This window comes from Epargyreus clarus, unplaced genomic scaffold (assembly GCF_041222505.1).
Source record: "Epargyreus clarus isolate Ecla_fem2 unplaced genomic scaffold, WU_Ecla_fem_2.2 ptg000023l, whole genome shotgun sequence".
NCBI classification, from domain to species: domain Eukaryota; kingdom Metazoa; phylum Arthropoda; class Insecta; order Lepidoptera; family Hesperiidae; genus Epargyreus; species Epargyreus clarus.
In genome coordinates, this window is record NW_027332230.1 from 3,141,989 (window position 1) to 3,160,794 (window position 18,806).

General features: G+C 35.9%; 1 protein-coding gene across 7 annotated transcripts in view; it reads left to right on the plus strand.

Moving 5' to 3' along the window:
* The window catches only part of LOC140751564 (kin of IRRE-like protein 1), a 231,987-nt gene that overhangs the window by 44,580 nt on the left and 168,601 nt on the right, over positions 1-18,806 (plus strand). For all 7 annotated transcript variants that reach the window (XM_073085489.1, XM_073085490.1, XM_073085491.1 and 4 more), the window contains exon 2: positions 2,016-2,210. In XM_073085489.1, coding sequence (XP_072941590.1) covers positions 2,123-2,210 — 88 coding nt within the window. In that variant the 5' untranslated portion in view covers positions 2,016-2,122. The remainder of the gene's footprint in view (positions 1-2,015; positions 2,211-18,806) is intronic.

Genomic DNA, 18,806 nt, shown 5'->3' on the forward strand with positions numbered 1-18,806 from the left:
AGCAATATTTTCATTACTCTGTTATATCACCGTCTTCATAAGCGTGTGCGGGTGTGGAAACAATTTATTTCCCTTAATCAATCTTATGTGAACTGATGGGAAAACATATTTCAATTTAGCCTTTTGGGAGGGAGGTTCTCTAAATATATTGGATCAAATACGCTAGATTGGCTTTGAAATCCATTTAGATTCGGAAAAAAGTTTAATATTTACCTGTATTTTGCGTGTGGGATTAAATGTTGAGTGTTTGTTTAAACGTAGACTTTACATTGTGATATTTTTATGTACGTAAAATTAAGTTTAGGTTCGCAAAATTATTATCCCTCGATGTTTTTTCTTTATTCTCCACCTTCTTCGTAGATATTGTATGCTTCCGTGCATTTTGTGCTCGTTATTTGGCCTTCTCCCGCGCAAGTGACTGAGGAAGGTTGCAGAGCGATTTCAGTCAAGTAATTCGAATTCTATCATTTCATATGCAAACCACGTATCATCATCAACCCACTACTGTCCCACTGCTGGGCACGGGTCTCCTCTCAGAATGAGAATGATTAGGCCTAAGCCCACCGCGCTGGCCAAGTGCGTATTGGTAGACTTCACATACCTTTGAGATTTTTTTCTATAATTCTCTCAAGTATGCAGGCTTCCTCACGAAGCTTTCGTTCACGGTTTAAGCAAGTGATAATTAATTTCTAATACGCACATAACTTTGAAAAATCAGAGATGCTTGCCTGAGGTTTGAACCTCGGACCCCTCGATCGAGAAGCCGAGTTTCTTAGCCACTAGGCTATCACTGTTGTAAACCCCGTAAAATGACATGAAATGATAGACGGTTTCTGCAAGTTTTTGACGGTATCACGAACGCTACATCAAAGTAAAACAAATAATGAAGAGCTTTTATGTTTCTTTAGCCAAATACGGACCGTTATGTTTTTCGAGCGTATGTATATGTACTCAGGTGTATTTCATTCTTTGGCACGTCTTTCCGCCGAAACGACTTGACGGACATTATCATAATTGAGATGTAGCTGGATTCATCTAAATTGTTGGTAGATAAAAGTACCATCCTGTAGTAAAACTCCAAGCAGGTTATCATTATATCATGATATTATATTATCATGATACGGAATTGAACAATCTTTTGCCAAATAATTCTAATGGCTTAAATGACATGACGAAATTATTTAAATTAGTGGGGAGTACGTTATTTGAATATTGGCATATTTTCAATATCACTCTCAGTAATTCGCAATGCAGAGTTATTCAAATTTACTACGACGTGATTCTGCCATCAAATTGAGATTACCTAATTATATATTCTATCACAATTTCGATTATTTTGGACCAACATCCGAAGCGTTTGTCCTGTCGTTCTGTTAATATTGATAGAATACTTCAACCTTATTAAAAGTTCTATTGAATAATCATTGAACTTTTTGAAGGGCAATTCAACGAATAGTTTATTTTATATCATCATAATTACCTTTATAAATAGGTTAGTAACTGTTTAGTTATGAAAAATGTACTCTTTTGTATGTTAAACAATTTTATTATCTTATACTCGTATACAAAATTCTCCTGTCACAATGTTAGTTACCGTACTCCTCCGAAACGGCTTTACCGATTTTCACCAAATTTTATATGCATATTCAGTAGGTCTGAGAATCGGCTACTGTCTATTTTTCATACCCCTAAGTGATAAGGGTTGTTCACCCTTAATTTTTTTATATTTATATGGCAACACAACGTTTGCCGGGTCAGTTAGTTATACATATATTATTATGACGTCAGAATATATGTACAAGCGTTGTTTATAGGCACGCGATAACATTTAAAAAAAGTTAATTAACACAAATATAAACTTAGTCATTCATTAAAATGTATGTTTTCATTTAACTTTGTAAGTGTATGTAATAATTAATAATCATGTATGTTATTTCTAAATATGTTTTATCATGTGTTCCTCATGCTTATTTAATCATAACGTTATTCTAATGTTGTATTGTTCTTTGTTTCAGGTTTGGGTGAAAGTGGAAAGTCATGCTATTAACACTGAATGCTTAACACAATAGCAATTGGTTTGTAAACGCCTTAATCAGTCCGATGTACGCAAAAGAGTAGCGCAATGCCTGCGGACGGGTGCTCGCGTGTTCTGCTGTCATTCTTCCTCCACGCGCTTCTAATTCTTCCCTCCAGCTCACAGGACTTTGACAGTAAGTCAAGTGTTTATTAGTTATTTACTTATATAAACATGACCTTGAACTTTAACAATAGGTAACGTTTTATTTGTTAAGTGTTCGAAGAAAAGTAGCGAAAGCCTGTGAATGGGTACTTCATTGTTCTTGTGACATTCATTTGACAGTACATCGTTTTAAAAATTTTCGTTATTATGTACGTAAATATGGACTTAATCCCCTGTAGCTTACTGTAACATGTAATTACGTTTTATTTGTTTACATATACCCAAAAAAGTCACGAATTGCCTGCGGACTGGTACTTAATTGTTCTATTTTTGTTCCCTATACTCGGGCCTTCTACTTTTTTACGCAAACAATAATACTTATCCAACCAAATGTGTACGGAGCTCTCGCGCAGAAGTAGGCGTAGTAACTTCAAATATCTATTTGGTTCCAGACGGTGACATAAGGTTAACTATTTATAACGTTATTATTATATTATGTGTAAACGAAATATGTACACGTGTACTCCATCCCATGCTCTATTGTGAAACCATATTATTTAAAACATGTACATATGTAAAACAATATATGTACATTCATGTAGATAACGTATTATTTTGTTGAAATTCTGTAAAATTGTAATATTAGGAGTTATGAATTTACGATGAAACCTTAAAAAATATTGTTTATGTATATCAAGTAAGGTCTATCAATTTGTGTTGCTTTCCTTCCTTCCGCCATCATATATGTCGAATGTAACTTTTATGAAGACTAATGTATCTTGGAGCTTGTTTTTGTCGGTGGCTACTAATATTGAGATTATTCCGGGTTCTGGTACACTAAAGGTACTTTAGTTTTGTACAAAATTATCCTGGGATTTAAAAGCTATGACATCCACTTTACAGAATATCTGAGTACTAGAAGTAGTGAGTAGAGGTCCTATTTACCATCTAGACTGTATTTTCGTTTTCTACTTAAATAAAAAAATAATATTATAATTAATTCAATGTTCCTTTCCGTCAATCATTTAAAAAAGGGCTTATTGTTATTGAGAAATTACATAACATTTGGATTCTCTGGTGCTTATATAATCTGACAACGGCTGACAACGGTTGTTTTTCATGGATTCTGAACAATGTGTAAATGAATTCAGCTTTTCGTTATTTCCTTAATATATTATTTTGCAGGTAGTAGACCTATGTTTGACTCCGGTAGTACCACCGCCTCACCTATTTCTGCCTAATAATAACAGTTTTAACCGTCGTTTTCTGGTTTGAAGGGAAATATACTTTTCCGAAGCGTTCCTGCTTAGTACTAAGCGGCGCATCTGTGACCTTAAGTAGGAATCTAATCTTATCTGGGGTTGATTACTGATGTCCATAGGCGGCAGTAGCCACTTACCATCAGGTGGACTGTATCCTCGTCTGCTATTCCTATATTATAAACAAATGTCAGTGTATTAATTATGCAATTTTGGGAACCGTTAACACAATATTTTTTTTCTTTTCAAGGAGTCATGAAATTTCTATAAATACTCCTAAATATTGCAATATGTACAAGAATTACTTATTATCGAACATCTGGCAACTGAAACTCCAAAGTTTTCGCCCTCCAAAGATTCCGTCCGTAGATAATTCGTAGTGACCTTAACTTTTATCTCTTGATAGTGGTAATAAAGTTCTCTGTCGCAACCTTATAAATCGAATAAAGAGGGTTGTAGACGTTCAAAAGTTTAGATATAAAATATCCTAATATGGCCCGAAAGCTATCCATGTATTATACGACGTGACATAACACTGGGACGGCAACAACACGCTCTGAATTCTAAATGAAGCGAATGAAGCATAATATTTGAGTTTTGCCAGCGTCCAGCGAAGTCAGGAAACTTTTATTAATGCGCTTGTCAGTTGTACCGTGCTTGTTTTATGGAACAAAGTGTGTAATAAAACCAAAAAGCAGAATTATATAAGTATGAGGCGACTAACTTAGTTAAAAAATGCCTAAGGAATAAGGATAACCATGTTTCTAAATTACAAAAACTCGACGTTTTCGTTAATCGTAAAAACATTTTTAACATACATATTTCCACATCAAATGTTCATTTTTGTTAAATAGTTAAGTTTATATGTGTTGTCAGTTTACACAAATTATTTTTTCCCTGTTACACTGGTAAAGCGGCTAACCGTGTGGCAGACTGCTTTTCCAGTTTAATCGCTTATGATCGTACGTTCTTAATCACCATAAATTAAGAGATATATCTATAACAGAACTATACATCCATAACAGAACAGTAATTGTTGCAGTGGTTTATAATACCATATCAACGTAGTCCATTACTAAATTAACGTGATACACTAATAAGCCCTTCCTGGACATAGCTACAATGAACTTATTACAGACTCGAAACACAATCTCAGTGGCCGACATTCATGAGATCTCATGCAATGCTGAATGTGTTTATATACAAATTATTCAGGGACCTCTACTCACACACCATACGCTTCGCCAGCGTCCTTGTCGGATTACATAAACACCTGACGATACAATTGTTATGTAATTGCGCCAACACATTAATGCGTTTGCTAACGTAATTGAGTGCAGATTTGTTAACAAGTGCATTAATAAACTTATGTTTGTAACTTTTAAAGTGTATTATTTTCTTGAGCGCAAATCTTTTAACGCTCTGAATATATTAAGAAATATGTAATTAGCTGAAAACTGAATGGGGAAGTGTTGTAGCTCATGTCCCTCCCATTTACACAAATGCAACGATACCTTACAATATGTTAAAATTTGTCAAACTGTTTAGGGTGTGACAAAGAATAAGGCATACGAAGAATATACATACGCTCAAAAAACATTACCTTGCACAGTATGGTAAATATTGTATTGCCTTTATGTTTTTTTATAATATAGGAATAACAGACAAGCATGCAGTCCACCTGATGGTAAGTGGCTACTGCCGCCCATGGACATATGTAATCAAGCCTAGATAGGATTAGACATTCCTACCTGAGGTCGGCCACAGATGCGCCTGAGGACTAAGCTGGAACGCCTCGGAAAAGTATGTCTCCCTTACCACACCGTTCAAAACGGAACACAGCAACGCCTAACATTGCTGTTATTAGGCAGAAATAGGTGTGGCGGTGGTGCCGCCGGAGTCGAATCAGAAAGGGTTCTACTACCTTCGGACTTGTAATTGACAAAAGACTGACTTGTAATTTTGAAATGAGCAATATGTCTAACTTCATTAAAATATTTGTAGAGTACTTTTAAAATAATTTAAGGACCATTAAAATACTTACAAGTCATCGTAAATACTACTCGTTATTCTAACTAGCACTTAATTTCAAAAAAGTAGAAATGCCTAGAAATTGAGCTCCAGATATATAAGAGCCTATAAGATAATCTAAAATTCATGCCAGTTTATTCCTATTATATAATTAAATACGTTACTACCAGTCTATCACTGCTATATATTAAATCAACTCTATATACGAGTATATAAAGGTACTTATAAACTATCTCTGAAGGTCAGCCTTTCCAAATCAGCCAGTAACAAGACAATGCTTTTACACAATAATGTATTGTTACCTATAAACTAAGGATCTACTATCCCAACTCACCTCATCGATAATTTATCAGCACACCTCACTGCCCAATAATCTGAAGGCTAAATAATAATGATTAAATACATTTTTATACGCAGTGTACCTTTATCGTATTTATCCTCCTAATATGTTTTGTTATTGTGTTTATGGGCCTGTATTCCACATACGTTTTTCTACGTACACATGTTTTTTCTTTCAAACCATCCTAGGATAAAATAGGCACGCACATCGACAAGTATGCACACAACACACAGGCACACGCACTCAAATACTATATCTAAATTCCTTTTTTAAATTCAGCTGGGCAAGGATTTAATCTGATGCCCTTTCGCAGTTTAATATCAGTGCACGCCACTAATAGGACTGTTAGCGTTATGTTACTACTGGTTATGGCGATCCATTCTCAAAGATAGGGCCAAGAGCATAAATTAGCGCAGATATTGACGACCTCCGGCCCGCGGCTCTTATAAGCTGTCCTTGTCATTCCTTGTCCACCGTTTCACCGTAAAACAAATCAGAGATTATTATTTTTTTAATTTATAATGGACGACGTTTTTTTTTACTTTGTTGAAATTTAAAGAAACCACTTCCGAGTTCGAACCGTAATACCAAAAAGGTTGCCGTCCACATTAGCGCGACCCCACATTTATGGTGACATCTTAACAAAACAAATATTATTATTAAATACTAGTGGTACCCGCGGCTTCGCCCGCATTTTAAAGATTTAATATGACATACATAAAACAGAAAATTCGTACCTTCATTGGAATGACAGTGGTGTCATCTGTCGGTCTTACCAACTCCCAAACCTTCGTGGGCTCTTGGACAACAACTGCAAAAGATCATCACTTGATCAAATGCATAGTTTCCGATTCGAATCTAATTCCGATGAATTCTTCTGGGTTGAAAGATCGATTCACTGAATCGATCGATTACTGGAGATCAATTAAAATAATCGATTTTTTGGTTCAAAAGATCGATTCTCCGATTAATCGATCTCAGATCGCCATCCCATCCGTAGTTCCCGTGGGATTTCCGGGATAAAAACTACCCTATGTCCTTTCTCGGGTCTCAGACTATCTTTGTACAAAATTCCATGCAAATCGGTTCAGTGGTTTAGCCGTGAAGAAGAGACAGACAGACAGAGTTACTTCCACATTTATAATATTAGTAAGGATTAGTAAGGAAGTAAGGATTTGCTGACGGCTACATAATTTGTTTGATCCTGATAACCTTTTTTTTCGCTATCCTCGAAAAAAGATCGAAGACAGAATCTATTCTTAGGGCCTCGATTTTTTTGTGAATCGATTTTTTGCACTTCGATTCGAATCGATTCAAAAATCGATCTTTTTCGGAAAGAACCGCCACCCCTAATATAATCCCAATAAATCTATATTAAGAAATATAATGTTACAACCGTCTCCGATTGCAAGAATTGATATTTTTAAACGCATGGTTATTTAGAGTATGCCAAAAGACCCACAAACGTAGGTAGGATCCATTACTGGAGACCAATTAAAAAAAAAGACTTTTTTCGGTCAAAAAGATCGATTCTCTGATTAATAGATTTAAGATCGCTTTCTGGGATAAAAACTTTCCTATTTCCATTCTAGGGTCTCAGACTATCTTTGTACAGAATTTCATTAAAATCGGTTCAATGGTTTAGGCGTGAAAAAGAGACATACAGACAGAGTTACTTTCGCATTTATAATATTAGTAGGGATATCGATTAAAATAATCGACTTTTTGGTCCAAAAGATCGATTCCCCGATTAATCGATCTTAGATCGCCATCCCTAGTTCCCGTGGGATTTCCGGGATAAAAACTATCCTATGTCCGTTCTCGGGTCTCAGACTATCCTTGTACAAAATTTCATTAAAATCGGTTCAGTGATTTAGGCGTGAAGAAAAGACAACCAGACAGACAGACAGACAGACAGACAGACGGAGTTACTTTCGGATTTATAATATTAGTAAGGAAGTAAGGATTATATGATACCAAGTCAATTTTAAAAAAATCCTTGCAAACGTAATTGGATCTGAATGTATTTGCTGCATAAACTCGACACTAAGCTTTAGACAAAGTTGTTTTCCTAGTAAATAGTTCCCTTTTCTTTTTCACAACGTCACGAGAAAAACGTGTCTCGCTTAAATATATCCCTCCGCTCTGGAAAATACCTGAAATTTCACTATAAGCCCGTGCTTCAGAGGTTTATTGAGGAAGTAATATTTATACGCCGCGAGAATAGTGCCGGATAAAAATAGTACACAAAAGTATACATTGGCTCTTGCGTCTAATTTGTTTTACTTTTAAAACCAAATGAACCTACATATATACTTAAGTTAAAATAATCCAAAGACCTTCAACTCACGGTGCACACTTGTTATGGTTACCTTGCTCATTGTATTTTAATGATTTATAGTAGGGGAGCCCACGATGCTAAATGAATACAAACTCGAGCGTCATTGGGACCTATACGATTGTGTAGATTAGACGTTAGAATAAACAAAAGGTTTTTCCCTGTAGTTCCGGGACCAGAATAGGGCTACGGTATCCCCTGCCTGTCGTAAGAGGCGACTAAAAGGGGCTTTCGGGGTTGCGGGCGGCAAGAGTGGGAGCTCAAACCACCCGGCTAGCGACCCCGGAAAGGACGGCGGTATGTGTGGTCGCATTCCGTCGTATACACCAGACGTTGTGGTGATACAAACTCACCTGGGCGGAGCCCGACGGGGCAGTGCGCTGAGAGGACTCCGGTCGCGTTCCTTTGGAGATCCCGGAGTCCTCTACGCAGCGCCGAGGACGGCCACCGGGGGGGTTTTAGTGCGTTGAGAATCCCACATAACCCCGTGCCGCTCCCACGGCACCGGGTACCTTTTGAAGGTTTCCCCGTCGAGAGAAAAAAAAAAAGAATAAATAAAAGGTTATTATGATATTTTTAGATTCAGCGGGGGGTTTTCTTATTCTAACGATTTAAAAAAAAAATGAGAATGTATGAAGAATAATGTATTTTCCTAAAATTAGCCTTTTCCTTTAGTTTGTGAAACATCATTACTTCCCAGGGATTCATGCTAATAAGTGACACTATGAGATAGCATAATAATACAGGGTGTTGTTTTTTTCAAAATGACTATTTTTTCACTAGTTCGACGTGTGGTAATCGACAGACTATGATGTTTCACGTTTTCTAGCATTATTTCTTTTTTATTCAAGAAAAAATTGACCGCGCTCGAGCGTATCCAGTGATCGATTTTTTTGATTGTGCAAACCCCCCAACATAGAAAGCTCATTTATGGTTTAGGATACTCTACAGGGTGTAAGGTATCTCCCATATCTTAGTCTGTAGCGCTCTAGTAAATCCCGAAATCCCCTCTTGGGCTCTATTACGTCCATTTTACAATTACTGGACAATGATCATACCTGAATCCCTCTGCGTGACAAAGTCAATTAAGAATAGTGTCAGGTAAAGGACAAGCTTTAGGCGTTGTTTTTATTATTTCACGTAATATTATACTGTAAATGACACTAGCAAATAGGTGAAGGTGTACACGCAAGGCTATACGGCTATGGTAATTACTTAGTAAAAATAGATGTCTGCCTGGTCGAGACGACAATCCTCCGACAAAAGCAGTTAGTGTGTTCTACATTATTTAGAAAAAAAAAACTAGCCATTATGTGATTCATTAATTCATCCGTTTATTTATTCATTCAATCATTCTTTCATTTATTCCATCGTTCAATCTCTTGTGTGTTCCACCGTTTGTTCATTCTTCCAGGTGTTATTTCATTCATTCGTTTATATATCCATTCATTCATAAGTTCATCAATTCCATTTATAATTTACTGAGAATACGAGTTGTGTCACGGTTACCTATATTCTAAAAAAATCCCCGTAAGCAAGTTTACAAGTTTTCCCTCATCTTAACGGTAGAAGTGAATCCACTATAAGTCCAAAATTATATATCAATACCTTCTCTGCTCTCAAGATGGGTCAAGATATATTTCGTGAATTATAGAGATCATGACGCCCGAGGAACTGGCTATATCTGGATTACAAACAGAAGGAAAATTCCCGCGTGTGTTGTTTTGAACTTTCGCATTGTCTTATAATCCTTATTTAATGATGTAATATTTTTGTAGCACATAAAATGTGAATGCAAATATGGTCTTAACTCTAAGGTACTAAGAATTGACATATAAGTATGAAAAACGGCTAGGTTGATGAAGAATAAACGACATTAAGTATATAAACAATTTTGGTATATTAAACATATTGGTTTACATTTAGATAGATGTAGAGACACATTTATGAACCATAATTAAAATAAACATATATTATTAATAATTAAGATATATTAATAATTAAGAGAATAGACACATTTGCTTTGTTTTCAATTTTATTCGTTTTAGAAGATCATTATCCCAGCCTGTTTTACATGATTGTACGAAAATTTACGGCACATAATTTTGGAACATTTTCTCTAATATAAACAGTCATCAATTATGTTATAATTTATATTACGCACAATTAAAATTAAGTAGGCGTTTCCGTGTCTTTGTTTTACCGTCAGAATTTAAAAAGTAATACAATATTTGTAATTGTAATTAAGAGTCACAAAACAAAATATAATTTACAAGCATTGTAAACTTTGCTAAAATCAGAGCGTGGAACAACTCAATTACGTCTAATGATATTTTTCAGATTACAAAAATGGTTAAGGCGAACGAATTCGCGCCAGGTCACAAGCCGAAGGCAGCCTCTCGCGGGAGTCGTTTGGAGACCGCATTGTCGTTTTATACGTTTCGATGCTGAACGAATATTGTGTTTTGGTATTACGGTTGGATATTTATACTTATGCGGCTTACATTATTAGTGTATTTTCGGTGTACCGCAATATTTGATATATTTCACGAAAAATTATGGTAGAGCAAATAGGCGTCTATAGTACGAGTATAAATAAAATAATAGAACTTTGCTCACTTCGCGCGTCACGTAAATCTACTAAAAAGATTGGATATATTTTTTACTTTTACTTCTTATAAATTTAGAAAAAATATTATAAAATCTTCAATACAAATCAGTATTAAAGAAGATATAATTTCCATAAAGTACGGAGGCACATACATAAGAGGGGTGTATGGACGAAATAAGCTAGTCAAAAATATATCTCGAAAATTGGATATTAATGTGGTTTTCACTCTGGTCATCTACAGAAACACATTAATTCAAAACGCTGTTAATTAATACCTATTCTGGTAACACTGTGGATATGATTAGTCACATAAAAACTATGTATTTGCAAATAACAATTTTTAAGGTTTCAAACTCATTTACAACCGATCTTGGTTAGGCTTCTAATTTTATGAAAAAGCATATTATAAAACGAGTGATTACTTCAAAGATAAAGGTGTGCGGAGTGAAGTCGCTTCAACTTCATCTCCATAAGCAAATTTGATATCGTAATTGACACTTTTATGGAAAAATGTGTGTTAAAGTCGCCGCTTTTTCGCCATAAACGAATCCCTTCAAATGTCGTGGTAGATTATTCCAACACGCAAATAATTATTTTAAGAAATTTGTATGGATATATATTTTTTTTATTATACACTTCCATTTATTTATTAGCATCGCTGGATCATCACAAGTGGCACACCGATGTCATGTAAACCACCTTTTTAGGGTTCCGTACACAAAGGGTAAAAACGGAACTATATTACTAAGACTCTGCTGTGTGTCTGTTTGTCCGTCTGTCACAGGGCTCTATCTCTGGAACCGTAATAGATAGACAACTGAAAATTTTACAGAGGATGCATAACGATGGCCGCTATAACTAAAAATAAAATAAAGTTGAATATTAAAGGGCGTCTCCATACAAAAAACCGGTATTTTTCGACATTTTTCGATGTAACTGTACTAGGAAGACAGTTGAAATTTTTACAATCCATTTACTACTATAACTGCTAGTATAATAAATACAAATAAGAACAATAAAACATAATTTAAGGTGGTTATTTTATAAAAACCAGTATAATATAATGAACATTAATTGTTGGTACGGAAGCCTCCATGTGCGATTTCGACTCGTACTTGGTGAATAATCATTCTACAGCAATTACTAATGGTTCCGCAAGCTGAGCACAGTTCGAACATCCTTTAACTTTTAGGTCAGTATGCTCGTAATATGGACAAAAGTGTCAGTTTTTAGGCCTTTACACATAGTGATGTCACTTTTGTTATTGTTACGCCAAAAATAAAAAGAATCTCATAGAGCCATTACGTATATATCTCTCAGCGACGGATAAGGGTTGGGCCGCGCGAAAACAATAGGAAAAACATGTTAGCAGTAAAACGCTTTCCAACCAGAAGATTTAAAATCAGTAGTGATTTATTCATGAGCGCAAGTACATTCCGCAGAGCAACATTATATTGGTGGAAGCCTTTTTAATTCGTACCATGAGTTACGTAAGTTATTACTTATGTAGTGTTTCTAAATTAATAGTAAATTTGAAACTAACAAGAAATTACTATCAGTTAAGAAATCAGAAGTCTGTGAGGAAGCTTTCTAATTAAGTTTTAGGGTTGTTATTCACTTTTTCCATCAATTGGTTCTTTTCATATTTTTATACGCTTACTTGCTTTTGGCTTACGCTTGACTGGGTCAAATCACGTCAGCCTGGGAGATTCTGGAGACCTATTCACTCTTTTGCTCTCTAGGCATTATTATTCTTTATTTAATATTGATGTAGTAAATGAGCATGCAGGCCACTTAATTAACCATTGGTTTGTTGGTTACTGCCGCCGAAACAGGGGTTCTGTTTGAAACTGATCACAGATAGTTTGCCCTGCGAACCAAGGTGGCCTCATATGCTAGGTAGATAGTAAGGTCGAACTGTAAATTTCACGTTGAAGTTCTGCAAGTCCCATTCGTAGGTAACGGGTCACCTAGTCCGACTCGAACCGTTATTGGAATGCGTCCCCTTGAGGTTCCTCGATGACCTTGCAATCGGAGATGACCTATACCGAGGGTTCGACGCGGTATTAAGACAGCGCCAGAGTCTCCTCTGTCGTATCATCAACGACCGTGGACGTGGTCTTTCTTTATCGCTGGGCCCAGCACTGTTTTCGTCTTTGGCCTGGCGAGACGAACGTACTGCCTGGCGAGACGAACTTGCATCAGAGACTGGCGGAAATTTTCGAAGTCTTTATCGGCTCTGAATTCGCAATATTATGATGCAACGCTTAATATAATTCACATAATATATTTACTTGATTTATTGTACACAATAGTTGTTGCTATTAAAATGTTTTGACTTAAATTTGATTTTCAATAATGTGGCAGTTGCATTGCGATAGCAATTATATCGGATAGACCGGCTATTGACACAATTAAATTTATAATAATTTAGGAAACCCTGTTAGTGTAAATCCACGAATATTCTGCCACTTTTATATTAACATAACATAATGTTTGAAATCATCACAAAATGTATTGTGTTACATTCCTGTATGATTTTGATCATGACTTAATTTTGTAGCTAGGATAGCACAAACTGGTCCAATCAGTACCTAATTACAATAGCACTGGTAGCGTGATGACGGCCTAAATTGTCTTTGATGAAGATAAAATTGCAGAAAACGAGATGTTATTTTTATGATATAGGATTGGCATACGAATATGCAGTCCACCTGATGGTAAGTGGCTACTGCCGCCCATGGACATCTATAATCAACCCCAGATAGGTGTGGCAGTGGTGCCGCCGGAATCAAACCACAAAATATATTAATACATAGATACTTGAAGGTGGTAGAAGCCTTTGTGTGTATATACTGCAAATAATTCTTGATCATACAATTTATTCCAAGCAAAAGAAAAATTATAGACATTGACATAATATGATTAATGAATCATAAGTTCGGTGGCTTGAATGAATTACTCGTAGAGTTACATTTCACTTAGTTGAACTTTTAAACAATTTTATGTAATTCGCCATGTACGAGTCTAACTCGTACATGGAGGCTTCCGTACCACCAAATGTTCATTATTTTTACTTATTTTTATTCATTTTATTATTTTCAACAATCTTTAGTTATATAACACAAAAATAGATGGCGTTGGGGTGATGACGATTGATACATAAACACACTTTACTGGAGATGTTGGAAGGGATGTATTCTTTTCCAAGCTTGTTTTCGAGGTATCGGACGTGAAGATGCTCGGCGGCGAGAAGTTTCTAGGGATGATTTGGAAGTAGATGGTTGAGGTTCAGACTCAAGTTCCAGATCCAGTTCTAGGTCAGTTTCTGTTTGAGGGTCTGCAGGTGGTTCTGGATCTGTTTCAGGGCACAATTTTTCAAATTAAACTCTTCTAATCTATTTGGTTGAAGCTGTTCATTTTCATGAAGATCTTCAATGTCTGATATATTTCTTCTCACCCAGCACTGGCAAAATCTGATCGTCATTTAGATGGCCCCCTAAAAGCGAAACAAACACAATTGTTATTGACGAAACTTACACATAACTGGTAATAAAGAAAGCATTTTCATCATACGTAATTCTGCACCAACACCCGTAGGCACACGATCGTAACAGTTGAAATTTGTAACCTAAGGTAAAGGCACCTATTTCCGCGGTATTTTCACCAAAACTAGAAAGAGCGTCAGATATTAAGCATTTGCTACGGCTTAATAAGGAATTAGATAATTTTATCAGAAGCTTTATTATCTGTACTCTTAAAATAGACCCGACATTTTACGATGAAATATTGATTTAAATGTGTATTTTAAATAAATATGAACCAATTCAGAAAACCCTAATTCCGGTGTAAAAACCTTATTCCGATGTATTTGGTTCCTAATTCCGAGTATACAAAACAATGGAGTGAAAGAGATAGAACGACTGCTACATGGTGTATAAAAATAAATGTTATTTATCCAATTTAGTTTCAACTTCGATTTAATTTTTTGTTATTAGTTAAATAGTAGCTTTATTAAAAGTGTTATTAGCTATGATTAAAGGGAAGCTGCCGAAATAAAACTTTTTTACAGTATAGTTTCTTAACCGGTTAATTTTACTAATGTATATCATGTATTTTTTTTAAACTGCAGTCAATTCGTGCATCTGCAATACAATGTTGGACATTCTTCTTCATGTACATAATACTAGAGTTTATTATCGTACACCAAAAATAATAATAATATGGAATATCGTCATGAGGTTTGTAGAATTATTTCGTTTTAAGTAATTTAATCAAATGAAAACGTCATAAAATGTTCTAAAACTTATTTAAATATATATTAAAATCGTATTACAATATTAATTCTTCATTAATTAGGATTAAGCTAATTACTAATACAAACAATAGAAATATTCTTAAAAACCGATAAAACTTTAAACACCCTGTATAGTATTTTGCGGTTATGCCGCGGATTAATGTGCCCATATAACCTAATTCCGACTTATATACATCGGAATAGCATTTCATAACTAAAAATCACGTTTCCAAATTCCGATTATTAAATAATAAAAGACTTTTACACAATTTAGAGGCAGAAAGATTATTTATTAAAATGTGTACATAATAATATACAATACTTGTTCAATATTACATCCATATCCGAATGAACTTCATTTTCTCTCCTTAGTCCCATAGAAGAAATTAGGAAAGTACATAGATAGGTCATCTTTGATACTATATAATTAGGTAATGCAGTACAATGCAGTACCACGGAAAATGATTTCGATATTAATTGAGTATTAAACTTGTCAAAATCGAAGCAAGACATGCTTATTCATAAAAACAACTACAAAAATTGAAATTAATAACAACTCTATGATATTGCTATTCCGTGGTATACCTCGGTTTAAGGGACGGCTCAAAATATTTGGCACCTAATGCCGCTGTATTTTTAAACTTATTTTTACTCTTATCTGTTAAGAAATAAGCACAATATTTAAATGTTATCGATTCCATATATAATCAATATAATGTTTTCATCGAAACACTATCACACATGCAAATTTAGAAAAAAACGCTATTTGATAAATCGTGACATTCACGTGCAAAAGGTGCTTTACCTTAATTGTATCTAAATTGCAAGTTAATCAAATAAACTACACTCGGCTGCAAGCGAATCGACTCACTCTCCAAGCGCGCATTCAGAGCCGCTGCATTTGAAAACGCCAGATGTAATTTGTTACAAAATTATTTTTTCTTAAAGTTTAAAAACCTAGCTTTCCAATGACATCTATTTCATGAAAATCTGTACGGTAGTTATTTTTTAAAAATCAATCTTAGCCAAAGTGCAGGATAAAAGGAAATTTTACCAAAGGGATTGATGTGATTGAAGTGAAATAAAGGACATTACGAACATTTTAAAATTGTTGAGTTGGTGTAATTAATATTGGGTGTTACCTCCCCTTGCCCTAATAACTGATCACATTTGATTTGCCATCGAACAGACCATTTTTTTTTGTAGTGGCTTGGGGCATAGTCTCGCACTCCTCTAATAATGCGCTTTGATGCTCGCGAACGTTTGAAGGAGCCGGATTTCTAGTCCGAATGATTCGTTACAATACATCCCTCAAATGCCCAATCGGATTCATGTCTGGACTGAGCGCAGGCCAGTGTATAGTGTGACACCGGGCATTATCATGCATTAACATAAATTTATCCCCAATGAACCTGGCATACGGAACGACATGATCCGAGAGAACATCTATGATGTTCTCTCGGATCATTATACGTTATAGGTCAGCAGTCAGTCCTCCTCCTCGGTCTCCTGCAGGCACGAAAACGAGCTACGTTTTTTCGTCAAAAGAAATCCCGGACCACATCATACAAGAACCGCCCCCTTAGGCAACTGTTTCATTGAAACAGCACTGCGCAAACCATTCTCCTAGACGCCTGTAGACCTGATCTATCCTGTCATTGTCATGCCAACACATTCTGCATTCGTCAGTGGATAGGACAGAGTGCCATTGGTGGATGCTCCAATCGAGACGCTACCGAGCAAATTGAAGTCGAGCTTGCTGGTGTCTTGTGGCCAATTTGGGGTCTTTGGCAGCCCATTTCGGAGTGAGGTTGGCTTCTCTCAGGTTTCTTCTTACAGACAGTTACTCCGCGTACTTGTCAGAGCTCTTGTTCCACATCAACGCCGTTCAAATGGCGATTTCAAAGTGACGTCGTTATAATGAATCCATCGTAAACGGCGGAAATGCAACGATTATTCAACGAGCACAATTCCCGCTACTTCAATGCGGCACCAATTTAAAAAAAAAAATATTGTACTGAGTTTTATGGTAATGATATCATTCGAAAGCTAGGTTTTTAAGCTTTAAGAAAAAGTAATTCTGTAACAAAAATACATCTGCGTTTTCAAATGCAGCGGCTTTGAGTGCGCGCTTGGAGTGTGAGTCGATTCGTTTGCCCGCGAGTGTAGTAAAGTCCACGTATTTAGTGTTCTTTTAACTTTTAAATAAGCAATAATTTATAACAGATAAAGACATTTAATACCAAAAATAATTACATACCTGTGACAGTGCGCGCGTCGAAATAAACTGCCATCTTTGGACGAGTCCCTAGCACAAATGACCGCCTGCAACCCGGTCACTTAGCCGTTAGCACGTGCGGTACTCTCCTCACGATCGAGTGGCGTCGGTTGCGTTTCGAAAAATAAGAAGATATCGCGTGGGATTTTTTTAAAGTGATATTCACGCTCATTTCATCTCGGGTGTAAAGGGCTAGTACGGTTTAACAATTAGATCGAAAAATGTCGAAAAATACCGATTTATTGTATACCCTTTAATATTCAACTTTACTTTATTTTTAGTATTTATATTTATATATTTAATTTTTAGAAGTTGTTATAGCAGCCACCCTTATGCATCCTCTGTAAAAAAATCATGTGTCTATCTATTACGGTTCTGGAGATATAGCCCTGTGATGGACGGACAGGCGGACAGACAGTGAAGTCTTAGTAATAGAGTTCCGTTGGTACCCTTTGGGGACTTAAAATCCTTTTCATCTTAAGATACCAATGCCCAGCAGTGGAACCGTAACGTGTTACTGACTGAAATTTGTGATATTTCATTTTAGCCTTTATACGAGTACTAGCAGAACCCGCGGCTTCGCCCGCGTAAACAAATATGATATGACATACAAATAACTGTAATCGTAAATTTGTACCTTTAACAATTTTAACGATAAAGTAGCATTAATATTTATTTAATAAAAGCTTTTTTTTTTCGTCACTGTGTACCTAAATTGGTCAAACTTTCTTCAGAAACATACAGTAAAACTCTAATTAGTGGACTGTAATGAAACTGTAATGTAGGATACCATAATTATTATTTACACTATTCCATAGGAACCGTCCATGCTATATGGGGCCTTACATACAGTGGTTCTTTCCAGGGTCTCTGGATGGGCGGTTAGAGCTCCCATTCTAGCCGTCCGCAACTTCAGATGTTCCCCTTTTGTCTTGTACGACAGGCAGGGGATACTGTAGCCCTGTTCTAGCCCAAAATTATAATCCAAGGTCTATGTGTCTACCACATCACCATCACTAATCCACGCATAACCACAACCATACCCCACGGCAAGACAAAATGTTGGCACGCAGTGTGTCCACAGTAGTTGCGATGTACCTAATCAGTATACCAAAATGTAGGTCAATTTGAATAAACTTACGCATTATCATATATAAAATTTGCACCCGTCCACGTTGTCGTGTAGTTGACTGAATATACGATTTCTGAAATTTCACGTTTCTAACTTCGAACCTAAAAGATTCCCGTATACATACATATAGCAATTATTTTACCTTCTTAGTAGAATTTCAAAAACATTCCTATGTACATATGCATCAATAAATACTTTATCACCAAATTTCTAAAAGCTAATATTCAACACCAGCGGTCGGCAACCCGACACCCACGGGTGGTGTGTGGCCCGCGACTTTCCCTTGTGGCTGCGTGGCGCGTCTGCGCGTTACTAATAATTGGCCAAGTGCAAGTCAAACC